Source organism: Lycium barbarum, chromosome 10, assembly GCF_019175385.1.
Source record: "Lycium barbarum isolate Lr01 chromosome 10, ASM1917538v2, whole genome shotgun sequence".
NCBI classification, from domain to species: Eukaryota; Viridiplantae; Streptophyta; class Magnoliopsida; order Solanales; family Solanaceae; genus Lycium; species Lycium barbarum.
In genome coordinates this window covers 123,699,434-123,716,990 of record NC_083346.1, presented here as the reverse complement: position 1 = coordinate 123,716,990, position 17,557 = coordinate 123,699,434, and the positions used below count along the sequence as shown (strand labels likewise).

The 17,557-nt window shown below is 34.4% G+C and overlaps 1 protein-coding gene across 2 annotated transcripts; it reads right to left on the bottom strand.

The window, feature by feature from the left end:
* Positions 1-1,448: 1,448 nt before the first annotated feature.
* LOC132616133 (protein JAZ7-like) lies at positions 1,449-17,297 on the bottom strand. Of its 2 annotated transcripts, none has more exons than XM_060330727.1 (7): positions 17,121-17,297; positions 8,141-8,217; positions 6,441-6,622; positions 2,775-2,865; positions 2,533-2,668; positions 2,360-2,435; positions 1,449-1,706 (listed from the first exon to the last, which is right to left on the bottom strand). In XM_060330727.1, the coding sequence occupies exons 1-7, from the start codon at positions 17,200-17,202 to the stop codon at positions 1,604-1,606; spliced, it is 747 nt and encodes a 248-aa protein (XP_060186710.1). In that variant the 5' UTR covers positions 17,203-17,297; the 3' UTR covers positions 1,449-1,603. The 2 variants fall into 2 exon arrangements, with proteins under 2 accessions (XP_060186710.1, XP_060186711.1); XM_060330728.1 differs by having other exon boundaries at positions 2,360-2,417.
* Between the last annotated feature and the right edge of the window lie 260 nt (positions 17,298-17,557).

The window sequence follows — 17,557 nt, the reverse complement described above, 5'->3', positions numbered from 1 at the left end:
AGAACATATAAGTGGTATTTATATTTAGTAACTACAATTTAATTTAATTGCATCTAGTAGCTAAATGTTGTATTTCAATTACACAAGATAACTAATACATAACTCTCTCTAACTTCTGCTCTCTTCCCTCACTTTCTCTCTCGGCCATCTTCTCTTTCCCACCCTTCTGTCTTTCTCTCCATTTTCTCCAAAGAGTCTAACCGCTGCTGCTGTCGCCGTCGAACCACCTTTAAACACCGTCAAAAAATCGCCGCCTCCCTCATACACACGCGCACACACACACGCGCGCACACACACACACACACACACACACACACACACACACACACACACACACACATATATATATATATATATATATATATACATATATACATTGTATATCGTGTATCTACATGTCCACTTCATAACCCTAGGGTTTTGGATTGTTAACCGTTCATTTGATTTTTTGTGGATCTCTATTGATTTGAAGGGTATGACGTCATCTTCGTCAATGGCAGAGTCGTCGTCTTCTCCGACGAGTTCTAACCGCTGCCGTCACACACCAACCGGAGAAGGAGTAGTAAGTCCCAGATTTGACAGGAACAACAATTTTTGATGACTTCCAGCGGACCCCGACAATCTCCGGTGTATTTTATTTCTTGTATTACAGATTTGAGTGTATTCGTTATTTTTTAAGTGTAAAATTCAGTATTTCTTTATGTATTTTTTGCCTGTATTTCGAAGGAGATTTTTTTGTATGCAAATAAATACACTAAATTTGAATACAGCTGAGTATCCCTATATTTTTTTTGCACTTATGTTGTTTGAATACAACCGAATTTAAATATAATAGGTTGAATACAGTGTAAAAGTAGCTACGAATGAATATAACCGAATTGCATACAGCAAAATACAACCGAATTATAATACACGTTACTATAGCTATGACATGCAATTAGCAAAAATGTAGCTATGCCTAAAGAAAAAAAATACCCCAAAGCGTAGTCATTTGTGAAAATTCCCCTACAGTTAAGAGGTAATAATTCCCTAAATAAGGAACACTAATTCCAGAACATCTTAGCTTAAAAATTAGTATATAAAATTAATAACAACAAACAACATACCCAATGAAATCCCATAATGTGGGGTCTGGGGATAATGGTATATTAAATTAAGAAGAAGGAAAAAAAGAAAAGAAATACTATAAGCTTTTAGGAGGGATAATAGTAATTGTGGCTCTTCAATTATTGATAAATTCATATTTTAGTCCTTGTGATTCAACATGTTTAACCTTCAATTAATTAAAATGTATGATTCTAGTTGTATAGTTGGGTAATTTTCAAAAGTATAATACCCTCAAATACAGAGTAATAGTAGTACAAGCTTAAGATAAAACATGGATAATCAAATGGAGAAATGATTGATAATTATGAAAATTTGTGAATATTCGTAAGAAAAAGGATCAATAGTGCACAATTATAATTATATATAGTTAAATGTGTTTAGTCAGATATCACAAGGAGATAAAAATTAACTTATAACATTGTCCAAACACAATTAAAAGAAACAATACTATAAAAACCATACAATATTTTTGAATGATTTTGTCTGGAATTGTTAATTAACTTTCCCAGAGACTACCAGAGGATGCTGTTTCTTCTTCTTGATCAAAAGGATACTTGCCTGATTTTTCATCACACTTGTATGGACTTTCATTGATCAATCTTCATTAATTCAACAAAAAGAGAAGGAAATAAATACAGATGAGTATGAGGAGACTTACTCATTCCTTCGAAACTTAATTAGTTGCCTTATTGCATAGTTGCCTTATTGCACTCTTCAATAGTTAGGTAGACCATTTCTTTTCAAAGTTATATCAAACACAATAATTCGACTATAATAGTTAAACATTTAGAAATTAAATATATTACGATTTCATCTTTTTCATCCTCCCAAAACTGTAGGAACCACTGTAAGAGAGATCAAAAACTTATCTGCATCTAGTGTTTACATAAGTCAATGGGCATTAACACAAAAATCCGAATATGAATAATTATTTTCCAATAGTGATAATTTGTTGATTTTACTTTTCAAGAGCTACAATTGAAATCAAATTATCACTACTAAAACAAGCGAATTTCCTATGGAATCCGCCTGAAATTGGCTCGTCCGAATGATTTCAATGGACTTACAACAAAAAATTCATAAGCGACGAGCCAACTTCTAACATGACGTCCGTCGAAAATGCAAACAAACAATAAACAACATGATTAGTGTAATCCCACAAGGATATCCATAGAAATATGCCTTCTTTTAGTAGTGTATAATCATAATTAGTAATTTTAATAAAGTAAATAGGCGATGTTATATATATTACCTATGCTTCCTCTCTTCCAAAAATCGTGCAAGCGTTGCTGTACGAGCCATAACCAATACTGTAGCAAAAAGTTGGACTTCATTTAACAATGAAAAATATTAGTAACTTTTAGAAATACATACTGGAAATAAAATAAAAAGACCTCCTTTATCTTTCAAAAAATAAGATTTTACCTCCTCTATCATTATTAGCACATGAATTCTGTTTTGAAGGCTCTGATGTGTTTTCTTCAGCCTTTTCTTTACTTGCAATATTTGAAATCTTATCAAGATTCATGCCTCTAGCAGCCATATGCATAATTAATTCGGCCTATATATTTTTGTGTACTCAAAATTGAGGATATTAAACAAAAAAAAAATAGCAGCTAAAATAATTATAAATATGATTGTATAGAAAAAAGAAGATTTTTAAGGACCTTTTCTGGGGTGACATTAGGAAAAACATAGACCTCTCCAGAGTAGAATATGGTCAATGTTGAATGCAACCTTGAATGTTCAGAAATGTTCCTACAAACAAGAATTTTCTTGTAAGTGACTTGCTTTTCCAAATAGTACACTTTTGCCCTTGATTCTTATTGGAGTTCCGACTTGAAGTAACTTTATATTATAGTCAAAAGTTGAAAGGTAAATATGAAACTTTTTTCTCAAAGAATTTGCACACTAAAGTACACTCATTTTACAAATGAAGTTTTGACAAGGGTAATGATATATGCGAGACGATTTATTAATGGCAAGAGTATGATGGACCAAATGTTTAACCTATGACAAAATTATACAATTTCGGATGATACATGAACAAATTTAGACCTTTGGTCATACTTGTATAATGGTTGGACAAATGACCTAGGGAATTGTGAAGAAAAATAACTTACACCGATTTTCCTCTGGTAATAATATTGCCAAAATAAAATGAGAGATGCGTCGTTATGATATTGGCCAATTATCATTTCATGAGTTAACTTTTAGAAATGAGAAAGGCTCAATTTTCATTTTTCTTAACATATTAGAGGCAAACTCATTCATGTCATTGTGTGTCCCAATATAGAACCCCATGTTGTCCACACTCTAGTTGACAGGTCTAACGTGCAAGGATGTTAAGTGTCCACATTAATTGGTTGAAGGATGGGTCTTTGAGCATCCTCTCTTCTATGATCATGAGCTAGCTTTTAGGATTGTATTAGACCAAAGGTCCATTCTTAACAAGTAGATGCAAGTATCACTTTGACAAGAGGGGGTTGCTCAGCACCCCGCTCCACCCCCCTCCCCCGCCCACAACCAACCTACAATCCCAAATTCGTGGGTTCGAGGCACAAAGGAGTAATAGTTTCAACGAAGGGGAATCAAACGGGAGGAGATAAAAATAAAAAAATAAAAAAAAGATGCAGGTATCAGGCCAAATGCATCTATATTAATGTGTGTCGCAATACCGAACACCATGTTATTGTAACACCCCGTACCTTTAACTTAAACTTTGATCATGATCCTAGGCTTAGAAAATCAGATAAAGAATGTGAGAGTTAGAATTTCCCTGTTCAGTTGTAAGATGGTGGTTTACGCCCATGAACAGTGACCGTATTTCAGTTTACGCCCATGAACAGTGATCGTAAACTGGAACCAATAATTTCTGAACATTCTGGAATTTGGCATTTTGATGTCACATGGTTAAATACGGACCGTATTTCAGTTTACGACCCGTATTTCAAAACGTATTTGGAATTTGGGAAAACTTCCTTGATGAAAGTTGTAGATCTTTGAAATACCTTTCCAACGGTATATTGTGGGGGTCAAACGGACATTTTTACAAAGAGTTATGGCCATTTTATATATTCGTCCATATCAGTTCAACTCATTATTTTTCATTCCTTCAAACCCTAGAACGACCTCCTACTCTCTTCCATCATCAAGAACATCAAGGTAAGCCCACTCTAATTATTCCAACTCAATTCTAACATATATCCTTGTAATCTAAATAAGAAATCATTCTTCCTAATCTAGGGTTTTCAAGAAAACCCATCTCAAGATTCAAGAATCAAGATTTAGGAAATCTTCTCCAAAATTCAAGTCTTTAATTCAAGTTTTGGAGCAATTAAGGTATGTAGAACTTCCATCCACATGTGGGAATCTCTACGTTCTTCCCCATGCTCTGTTTCTTGATATTCATGAAGTTCAAATCCTAGGGCATTAAACCCAACATATTGGTAGCCCGTATTTATGTATTTATGTACATGAATCTTGTATCTATATTCGTTATTGTATTCCTAATCTTCCATTACGGTTATTAGGAATTCCAGCTTAATCCATGAATCATGAATTCTTCCTCATGTGTTCTCATTATGTTTATATGAAACTTTATGATTCTATCTAGCAAGTTACAAGCATGTTTTCAAGTCAATTATATATATGATTACGAACTATTGTTATTACTCATGAATCAAGAACATGTTTGCAAGACTATGACAAGTTATCTTATGAAACTATATTTCAAGTTATTTCATGAAACCATATTTACAAGTTATTTCATGAAACCATGTTTACAAGTTATTTCGTGAAATCATGATTACAAGACAAGTACAAGTTAATTCACGAAAATCACGGGCTTCTTAGCCAACTATATTATGTTCATGTTTTTGGGAGTTGCACGAATTACCGAGAAGGCTCAGATAGCCTGAAACTACGTATCCACCGTAGGACAAGGATCGCTCCGCCCAGATAGGACGATACCTTAATTTTACACTGAATTGATCCATCAGGCACGATACCATCTTATACCCTGGCAAGGTATGAGGGTTCTGCTGGTCGCGGCGAGGACCAGATTCCACGTACCCACGTGATGATATCACATGTCCGTTTATGAAATGATCTCCCTACTTATCATGTTTTACTTATGTTATATATATATATATATATATATATATATATATATATATTCATGCTCATGCTCATGTTCATGTCCAGGTTTTCAGTTTCAGTTCTTATCATGTTATTCCTTGTTCCATGTTATTTCTTTCAGTTGCTTTACATACCAGTACATTCAATGTGCTGACGTCCCCTTTTATTGCCCGGGGGTCTGCATTTCACGATGCAGGTACGTATTTACAGGACGCCACATCTGCTCAGTAGGATTTGCTCGTATCAGTTCATTGATGAGCCCCATCTCATTCGGGGTTTAGTCAGCTATCTTTATTTTACTAGTCATGCATTTAAAGGTATGTTGGGGGGCCTTGTCCCAGCAAGTATGTTTTCCAGTCAGACTCATGATAGAGGTTTCATAGACTAGACAAGTCAGTTATGTTATGTCAGACATTCAGAGTCGTATAGCCATTTTTGGCTCATTCATGTCATTTCCGCACTCATGTTTAAATAAGTATTTTTATTAAGTATTATGAACTTATTACGTTTTATAAAGGCTCATCATGCATTCACGTTATATTCCGCTCATGTTATGTCTCATGATGATTCAGCAAGCCATGTGGTTCGCTCGGTCACATGCAGTAAGGCACCGAGTGCCGTGTTTCGCCCAGGCCATGGTTCGGGGCGTGACAGTTATATATGTTATCCACAGTCCAATTGGCAAGTCTAGGCGTGCAGGGTTATTAAGTGCCCTATTGAGGGATGAGTTGTTTGCCTCCTTATATGACCATGACCAATCCTCACCTCGATCGTGAACTAACTTTTGGGATTGAGTTAGCTTGTCCAAGACCCATTTCTTCACATGGTATCGGGGTCAAGATCATGATCGATCTCTGTTATAGTGTGACCTAATGTCGAACCCTCAATTATGTTTTCCACGCTAAAGTTGGCAGGTCTAAGCATGCAGGAAGTGTTACTCGTCACCCATTGGTTGAGGAATAAATTGTTTGTGGTCTATATGATTTTGGATAATTTTCACCTTTATTTATCGTGAGCTAACTTTCAAGAATAAATTAAGCTCTAAGATCCCTTGGTTAACATTCATTTGGTAAAATAATTTCTTCAAAAAGCATTTTCTAATATTTTAAAACAATTAACAACAGAAATGATTTATTGAAAGAAAATATTTACCTTACACCAAACACAACATCACAAGAATATCATAAAAATACCTTGAAGTTGAAGCATTAGGCTTGTCAAGAAAAGGAAGTGCAAAATTGCTTGTTTTAGGGAGAGCTTCTCCAAAGTATTTGGTTTCTCTAGCAGCAAAGTTGTATTCAGCCAGTGAGATTTTCTCATTATTTAGCTGTGACAGTGTTGAACTGCTGGGAACTATCCAATTGGAACTGTGGTTCTGAAAAATGAAAAGAATTCTAAGCTAAATTACTACGTATATGGCTGTAATTCAAGCACTCTGTCCGTTTCATTTTATCATAAAGTATTTTGGTTGAGCACAAAGTTTAAGAAAACTATGAAACTTTTGGCACATATGTATGACAAAGTTTATTTAGAATTTGTAATCTATAGGCTTAATACATAGGTCGCCTCTTAAAGTTGTCAGGATATTCCATTTAGACACTCAAACTAAGTTCTATTCTAATTGAACACCTCAACTCCTAATAAAGTGTTTCAATTAGATACTTTCGGTTTGAATTTTAATTTGGATTTTTTTTTTGCGTGTGTTTTCATTCGTCTATTTGGTAGTTAAGTTAACCAGATAAAATATGTCATATTCTTTAATTATACGCATTTACCTCAATAAGTCGTAAAACTCCAGGCATTTTCTACTTGAGGTTGATGCAGATAAATAAAACAGATGACATATTTTATGTGATTAACTTAACTACTTAATAGACGAATGAAAACACATGCAATTTTTTTTTTGAAATTTGAACTAAAGTGTCTAATTGAAACACTTTATTAGAAGTTAAGATATTCAATTGAACAGGACCTAGTTCGAGTGTCTAAATAAAATATCCTGATAAGTTTAAGGGGCTACTGTGTGTTAAGTCTAATCTATAATATGTCATGGATTTATCGATGGCCATAACAATATGTCATAGTAGTTTTAAAATAATAATATAAAAAACAATTCTTTTATTAACAGACGATAAAAGAAAGATCGTTATATAAAATAAAATAGATGGAGTACTACTTATTGCATTTAAAAGCAAGAAATTGTGGGAACACGAAAGAGATTTTTTTCAGCCAAAGAGATTAATCATTGTGTAGCAGTGATCTTGTTGAACTTCTCGCAACTTCAGGCTGGTATTGTAATTCTGAGGGGGAAAGAAATTTAGAGGAGATGAAAATGAGGACGAATTAATTAAAGTTAGTCTATGATGAGAAATGAAATAAAAGGAAAAATAAGTTGCTTGTATTAATATATCCGTAGTCACTATCAGAGGCGGATTCAGAAGTTGAATTTTAGGGTGTTCGAGTTTAAAATTCTACTGCAAGTGATTTAACGGATTCAAGATCAATTTTTGATACTAGTTCAATATACTTCTTAACACATATATAGAATTTGAACCAAAATAATTCATAACTAATGCATTAGGTCCAACCCTAGTCACTATTAAAGGCTGTGGTGGAGATATATATGTACATCTCCATTCTTAAGCATAGGTCTTAGGTTCGAGCTTGTATGGAGTGATCTTTGGTAAGAAGCGTTTTACTCCCTAAGTAGGAGTTTCCGACCACAAATTCAAATTAATCAAGCTTCAAAGTAAATACTGAACATCGAGTGAAAACAAATTGTCGATTTACAAATTGTCGTTTAACATTTCTTCAATTCTAATTAGTCCATACGGAAAACAAATTGTTGTGCAAACTAATCAATGAAATGCAAGATATTGTGGGATTTAATTACCGGAAAGAAGGTGCTTTGATCAGCTTGAATATTGGCCTTGTCAAGCATGGATGAAAAGGACCTCTTCTTCCCATAATCTATTCTCAAACATAAGGAGGAAAAAGAACAAAAAATTAGAAAAGAAAACGAAAGATAAGGAAAATAGAAGTTAAAATGAAATTGATGAAAGATATATGAAACAACAACTAAAGCAATTATGGATGCAGAAAAGAGCTTGCCTTAGACTTCATTTTTATCAAGATAAGCATCTAATGTATGTGAAAAGGTACTTAAGCCATATTTTTTTCATTTAATGGAGGTTCGAATCTGAATAGTTAAAATTTTAAGTCATTAAATGCATTTATTCACATTAAAATTGAGGCTGAAGTGGTTAAAACACCCCCAAACTTAGCGCAAATCATTACTTTTGTCTCCGAACAATGCCTAGTGTTAAACACCCCCACACTTGGATAAATGAATTTAAAAATGCCCCCGAACTCATATACTTTTGTAAAGTGTACACACTTGCGGTCCAGTTGGACTTATTAGCTAACGTGTGATCCACATAAACTAATTAAAAAAATTTAAAAAGGAAAAAGACTTAACCCATTAAAACACCCTACCAAATAACCCATATCCGATCAAATAATCCCACCCGATTAAAACCATCTAGAAGTCTTTCTTTATCTCTCTTAGAACTCTCTCAAATTGCAAACACCACTCCCTTTGGTTTTCATGCAAATCTTAGGGTTTTAGTCTCGAAAACATCCTCCATTTTTCTTGAATTCTACCTATCAAGTGGGTCGAGTCGGGCCAGACCATATAAATGTGGGTCACATGGGCTGGGCCGGGCCATAGTTAGTGGGCCGGGTTGGAGGAGGGAAAGGGGTGTCCGGACCAGGGTACATAGTGGGCTAAGTGGGCCGTATTGGATTTTAATTATTTTAAAAAAAATTCTAATACTAAAATTTATTAAGTTTGATACTTTAAAATCTAGTTGTTGTCAACTTTATTTTAACCATCAAGTTCCTTAAATTATACTTTGGCCTATTTTCAATCTATAAATACCATTTATTCTTCTCCATATTGTCTCACAATTCCCTACTCTCCTGTTTCCCTAAATTTCCTACTCATCTAGATCTCTCTCTCTCTCTCTCTCTCTCTCTCTCTCTCTCTCTCTCTCTCTCTCTCTCTCTTCTAACTTCAAGTTCAAATTTCAAAATTTAAATTTAATGGATAATGATAATCCTCTACCTCCTCCTCCAGTCCGAAGATCAATTTCAAGTCTGATGTGGCTGCATTTTGAACGAGTAGATGAGGAACACGTTAAATGTCAACATTATGGTCAAATATATCTCCATAAGTCCGAACCGGTTTTTTGGGGTACCGGTCCGTTACGTAGGCACTTGGACAAAAGGCACAAAATTGAACTTTAAAGTTTATCTCTTCTTTAAATTTCTCATTGATGCTAGCATTTTGAACTTTTCATTTGTAATAAGTTAACCGTTCAAGTTTGTACGTTTTGAATTTGCAATGTTATCAATTTAAGTTTGAAGTTTTATTTTAAATTACTTATGTAGTCTTGTATCACATTGTCAACTTTTTATAATTTTTAGCACTTAAATAGCCGTTGGGAGTCTTCACTCCAACAACATATTCAAGATATACACAAATATAGCATTAACATATACTAGATATACACAAATATACCACTTAAATAAAAAAATTAAAAAAAAAATTAATTCGAAGTGGACCGGGCCGGGGCAGGCCCCTGGTGGGCCAGGCTACCGGGCTAAATGGCATGTCCGGCCCAGCCCCCTAATTTTTTCCACTAGCCTAGCCCACCACCCTCTTACCGGGTTGAGGGGCCAGGCCAGTTATGGGCCAGGTTAGGTGGGCCGCTCCCGAGCCGACCCAACCCAATTAACAGGTTTAAATTCTGATTCTCTCTTTCATGAACACACACTTCAATTTGTGCTACCCATTTTCCACACCCATTTTCTGAAATATACTTCTCATTTCTAGTTATTTTTTCTGTTTTTTTAATCTGAATTTACAAGATCATGATCACAATCATGTGGAAATGAAGATTCTCATCTTTTTTTTTTTGGTAACTAAGCTTTCCATTAATCACAAGTATAAGCCATTACAAGCACCATAGTTGACTGACTCAGCCAATCTATCCATGAAATCACAAACTGACAACAAAGCTCTGAAACTTAGCTAAAACATAAGATTTTGCAGCATAAGACTTAGCCTAGGTGGAGCTCTGACACAACATGTATATGCAATCTCCTTAGCAATGACTTCATACTCCTTTCTTCTCTTCTCGAAAATTCGTGCATTTCTTTCGATCCATAGGCAATGAACATACTCAGTGTAGATCATTTTAAACAGTAGAGCCCTCTGTGTCTTGCCTTTGGTTGTCTTCAAGATTATCTGCAAATGTTGGTCCCATCCAGTAGCATCTATTGGTTATCTCTGTATCCAGGTTAATAGTCTGCTCCACAGGGACTGTCCATATATGCATTCAACAAATAAATGTTCTTTTGATTCATCATGGTTGTGGCAGAAAACACAGGATAGATCAACTGGTACTCCCCATTTATGGAGCTTATCAGTAGTCGACAATCTTCCGTGCATCAAAAGCCATAGCGTGAATTTTGCTTTTGGTCGTGCTGCATTTTGAAAAATCAAGTTCCTCCAGAGGACTCTAGGTTCATTTCCTAACAGTTGAAAGTACACTTGTCTAATGAAGCTTTTCCCAGCTCTTATATTCACTTGCACATGGTTTATGGTACTTTTTGCTTCTATCACCTTTCTGATCATCCAGCAAGCCTGCTTGGGGATCTGCATAGTGTTTACGTCCTGGTCTTTTATATAATATAGGTGCACCCACCTGATCCAAAGTTTGTCAGCTTTGTTTGCAAGATCCCAGTGAGTCTTTGCTATAGTTGCCTTATTCCACAGACTTATATTTGTCAAGTTAAGACCACCTACACATTTGGGAGAGCATACTCTAGACCAAGAAACTAGAGCCTTCTTAGTGATGTTGTTACTTCCCGACCACACGTAACTTCTACAGTAGCTATCAATGAGTTGGACCACTTTAGAAGGCAATACAAATAGTTGTGCCCAGTAAGCTTGGACACCGAACAGGACAGTTTGTACTAACTGGGCCCTGCCTGCATATGAAAGCTTTTTGGCTGTCCATGAAGAGATTTTGGCCACAATTTTGAGGATAAGTGGTTGCCATTGCATGATGTTCAATTTCTTTGTGGATAAAGGAACCCCTAAGTATTTGAAAGGTAGTTCACCACATGAAAAGCCTGATAGTTGTAGAATTTCCAGCCTCTGAGTTGAGGATACACCTCCAAAATACATTGAGCTCTTTCCTAAATTTTCTTGAAGGCCTGAAGCACTGGAGAACTGGGTAAAGCATTGAAGTAGAGCATTAACAGAAGAGCTATCCCCCCTTGCAAATAAAAGCAAGTCATCCGCAAAAATTCTCATCTTTATTACATAGGAACAAGAAGAAGTTTCTGGATTTTTTTTTTATATGTATACATAAGTTTTTATTTGCGGTTTTCTTTATCTAATCCATCTCCATTTGAATCGTTTGATCAAGAAGTGTTATCACAACTTCTTTCTTACCCTTTTAGGGTTTCATTTTCCGCTTTTAATTTCAATTATTTTGGGGTTGTAAGGATCATTTTTTGTTGGTGTTTTCAGTTCTGATCCATGTATTTGCTGCTCCAAAATTGCCGGAAATCCACATCTCCAAAGTTTAGTCATTAAAACAATTGAGACAAACCTACAAATATGACTAAGAACTTTAGCAATTAAAACAAAAAGTCTAGAAGAAAAATTGAGTTTGAACTTGGGGTGTGTTTTAATGGAAGAACAAATAAATAGAGACGAAAGGGCTTGTTAAGCCATTATATTTGGGTAAAAATAAAGGGATATGTAAAGAATGAGTTTTTTTTACTATTGAGCTCCTTATGTGGCTGCTTCTTCTTCTTTTTTTTTTTTCTTTTTCTTTTTACCTCTCACGTGCATAAAAGAACTTAAGACTACTTGATATGCCATGTGGCAATTTGGAGGCGTTTTTAAATTCACTTATCCAAGTGTATGGGTGTTTTTAGTACTAGGTATAGTTCGGGGACGAAAGTAATAATCTATATGTCTTAATCATTAAGATTTTGAACAATGTTTTAATATCATTAAGAGGTATTATTTTTGTGTGGATAATTTTCACCACCACTCTAAATATAATCACCAACCACCGCCGCTAACTACTTCTATCATCACAACTACCACCATTACTATCGCCAGCCACCAGCCACCACCACCAACCACCTCTAAAATCATAACCACCAGTGGCAACCACTAATATCGTTGCCAACCACTATTGTCATAACCACCAGTGGCAACCACTAATACCGTTACCAACCACTATTGTCGGTCTTTACCACACCTACCACTTCCATCATTATAATTACATCCACTACCACTACCATCGCCATCACCCTCGTTGCCTCTGCCACCACTATCAACCACTACCACCATTGATGCAGCTAATCCCTATTACCAACCACCTCCACCATCACAACTAGCACCACCGCCAAACACATCGTCAACCACCACATATTCATCAGTCACCACCACCACCACCATCAACATTGCCAACTGTTAACATCAACTAACTCCATCATCACAACCACCACCACCACTATCAACCGCCACCATCGCACCAGTCACCGCAACACCAACCACTTCTACCATCACCGCCATTACTAGCTACTAACATCAACCATCACCACAACAAATCATCTCCACTATCATAAGCGAACATAAAGATTTTATAATCAAATAATGATATTATTTTATTAAATTTATAGTTTTAATGATATTTAATTATTTTTTTATTTGAAGCTTATATTTATTATGTTTAATAATAAATAAACTATTCACATTCAGATGTTGAAAAACAAATAGTCTCAATCATTCATTGTTCAGATCTAAAGACAACATCTTAATCATTTAAATGTGCATTCAGATTGAGACGTTTTAATCTTAATGAATTTAATCTTAATGAAAACAAATAAGGCCTTACTCATTAGAGTTATTTTTTACACATTGTTTTTTCTTATAATGGTAACATTGTTATTTTTTACGCATCCCTTAAAGCCCGTTAAAGGGAAAACACTCTTTACCAGAAGTTTCTTCATTTATAGAGCTCGAACTCGTGATTTTTAATATAGGAAAAATTACTTGGCATAGCTACATCTAAGAGGTAATTATTGATGGTAACTACTATTAAATTTATTTATATTTTGTAGTTACAGTGATTTCGTAAATTACGCTTCGTAGCTATACTAAATACATAGAGTTATTCCACTGTATCACGTTTCTCCCTGAATTCTCTGTCTTCTCCCTACCTCTCTCTCCTTTTTCTCTCTCTGATGCCCTCTGGTGGAGGAAGTCCATCACCAGCCAATGTTGTCTCCTCCGGTACCCTCCGTCGACCACTCCATCTCCTCCTTCTGGTTCTTAACCGTCACTGTCGGCCCTCCGTCAACCATCAACTACTCCATCTCTTCCTTCTGGTTCTTACCCGCCATCGACTAGATCTATACTCCTTCACCGCCATCGATCAGATCTAAAAGAATCAAACCCTGTATATCTCTCTTTTATGCATTTTTTTCTTTTTTTGCAGATCTGTGTGAAATATAATGTATCTTTTGAGTGTATTCTTCATTTCTTAATGTAAATATAGTGTGAATACATTATTTAACAAGATCACATTTGTATGATATCTGGTGGAGTTGTTGCAGATCTGTATGAATACAATGTATCTTAATTTATGTTTTTGAGTAAATACATTATATTTTTAAAAGGATTTGAATGTATTCTTCATTTTTCTGCGTTTAAATGCAGTGGTATTTTGTATGTCACCGGAGATCCGACCGGTTTTGATTGTATTCTTCATTTTTAAATATCGTGTGGTTTGTATTTTCACCGGATATTTGATCGGATTTGACTGCATTTTTCATTTCGTCATTTTTTAAGTGTAACTACATTCAAATACAGTTGAATACATTCAACATTGCGACATTCATTGGCGACCTTTCTAATCGGTGCTCGAATACATTCAAGTACAACAAAAAATAAATGGATACATCAATATATAAATACACTAAAATACATAGCTCCGTCGTGTATTTAAATGCACTGGAATACAATCATTTTGAATACACATGTATTCAGAGAAATTAAGGTTGCATGTATCCAAGTACAATCAAATACACACAACATCAGATAAGAGTGGATACAACTGACCAGTGTATTCAAATACTTTCAGATACAACGAATTTCCTTAAATTAGCTACGAAATGTAAATACATAAAATGAAGCTACGGATTATTAAAAACTCTTAAAAGATAGTGGTTCCTATAAGTTGTCCTTAAATATACATCCCACCACACCTTTAATTGTACACTGGGACCTTGGTATGTACACATTAGAGTAGTCTCCAAGCTTAAGACTACAAGAAATATTGCTCATATTTCTATCAAATGAAGTTATTTTAAGTCCGGAAAAGGGCCAAAATTATCCCCTGAACTTTGAGAAATGATTTATTTATACCTTTCGTTATACTATTGGGCCAATTATGCCCTTACCATTATACTGTGTGGCCAATTTATGCCCTTACTGTTATACTATGGGTCCAAATTTACCCCAAATCTAAACGGTCTGCCACGTGTCCTAATCCTAGACGTTTTGCCCATCCCCCCCTCCCCCCAAAACAAATATTGTTTTACCCCACCTAAATAAACCCAACCCAACTCGTTTGACATCTGTTTTTTACCAGAATTTCGAGCAAAAGACAGACTCATTTGATGCTTTTCATTTGCTAATTTTTCTTGTTTGATTCTATTGATACTAACACTAACATACATGAAAAGAGTCTGCTTGATGTTATTCTTTTATTTTCATTCTCCTTATGTGAGTTTGTGTGATTCTGATGTTATTAAGTGTTCCTGCATAACTTCAAGTAAAACACAAGTCATTTTCTTTTCTTTTATTTTTGTTTTCATTTTGTGTGTCTATGCGATATTGATGTTATTAATGCACATGAAAAGAGTGTTCCATCAGATTTTTATGTAAAACACGACACATTGAATTTTCTTTGTTTTATTTTTGTTTTCATTTGTGTCTCTGTGACTATGAGGTTATTAGTGCATAGGAAAAGAGTTTTCCGCGGAACTTCAAGTAAAACACAGACTAATTTGATTTTTTTTTTTTTTTGTAGTATTTTTGTTTTCAATTTGTCTGATTTTGATGTTATTGAGCTATTTCATTCTCTTTTGTTGTGTTCTAGATGTAGTGGGGCGAGATTCTATGGATTTTGAAGTGAAATCTTAATGTTTTAGAGAGTAAATTGAGGGAGAACGGGTCGGGTTGGGTTTATTTAGGTGGGATAAAAAATTATTTGGGGGGTGGGGGGGAGGGGGTGGGGGGGCAAAACGTTTAGGGTTAGGACACGTGGCAGACCATTTAGATTAGAGGTAAGTTTGGACCATAGTATAACGGTAAGGGCATAATTGGCTCCATAATATAACGGTGAGGGCATAATTGGCTCAATACTATAACGAAGGGTATAAATAAACCATTTCTCAAAGTTCAGGAGTAATTTTGACCCTTTTCCGTTCTAGGTCAGTTTAGTTTGGATTTTCCATAGGCTCATCTTGGCATTTGGCAGTTGTTTATGATATTTTCCTAAATAAGGAAAATGTGGAGAAAATTATGCATTTGTACAGTACTTTGTGTTTGTAGTTGACGCTAATTTGAGAATTGAAACCATTATTTCACGTCAAATCAGCTTTTCAAATTTAATTTTCTTATTTCAAATTGAAACTGAAATTATGCACCAAAATTTGTAAACCAAACACTTATTCAGAAGCGGATGTAGAGTTTAAAACATGGGTTCATCCAAATCTAACAATTTTGGCTCAGATCTTATATATAATATGTTAGAATTTTCACTAAACAAGTACAAATGAATAGATTTTGAAATAAGTAAATCAAATAAACTATGACTGAATCTCAAACTAAAGCTTTAAATTCAAATCCTGAATCGAACTCTATTATTATTTGCAAACCTTCGTGGTAAATAAATAATGATGGCCTATCTAGTTTGAAATTGTATATTTATCTGATGTAATCAGAGTTATTTACTAAATTTGCTTAATAGTCATGTCATAGCTTTTGTAGCTAACATTTGACTATCTGAAAAATTAGAACAGATCACATAGTCAAAGAAAAATAGGCTTAATTTAAATTCCTGACTTTTCACCTCAATGGGCGGTGTTAGGGTTTCCAATCATTCCAAAATTCCGAAATTATATGTACGCATATGAAAAATAACAACATTAACAAAAATGACAAAGTATTTTTAATGAATTGCTAACTATACTATTAGCGAAGTGAAGTGTTGGTGCCTAGCTAGCAATGAATCTTAATCAGATCAGTTCGAAATGCTTTTACTCAAATTTCCTATATTATTAGCGAAATGAAGTGTTAGATCTGCTTAAATAATTATTGATATTAACATAAAGATTAGTAAAATAATAAGGTAAAGCTTATAGAATTATATATCTCATGTTTGTCATCTTGGTCAAATCAACCATGCTTCATTTATTTTGTCATCTCAAAAAGGCTATCAAACTTTTTTTTAAAAAAAGGGCCAAATTATAAACAAATATTTTTTTAAGTAGAGCGGTTATTTTACTTGAAATGCTCGTCAAACAAGTTTAATGAACTTCAAACCCTCTATATCAAGTTGAACTTGAAATAATGGACCAGATTATTACACAAATATTTGTCAAAAAGAATCCAAATGAAACAAGAATTCAGATATACCTAGATCCAGCATTATTTGGCTTGTATGGATAAATCAAACTTCATGAAGAATATATACATGCATTATTAATTGTACCTTGAGGTTGTTGTTTCTCCATTTTTGATGATGAGCTTTCCCTGTTGAGTTTCAAGAAATCTATTTCCATGCTAGAACTCATATTTCAGTTTCAAAGAGGAGAAAAGAATAAGAAAAGATTTTTTTTTTAAAAAAAGGTAAATAAGAAAACAGATTCTGGATGAGAATTATCCAGACGTAAGAAATGGAGGAGGAGAAGAAGAAGAATCTGATAAGAGTGCTCTATAATTGCATATATAGTACTTTTCTGTCCCAATTTAAGTGGCTTAGCTTGACTAGATTTAAGAAATATAGGAAGACTTTTGAATTTTGTGGTTCTAAATTAAAGACATGCGTAATGTACTTATAAAATGTCCTTTAGTTTTTGTGATTTAAACTTTTTATATACAATATTTAAATTACCAACTTACTGAATATAAAAAGAGACAACTTTTTTG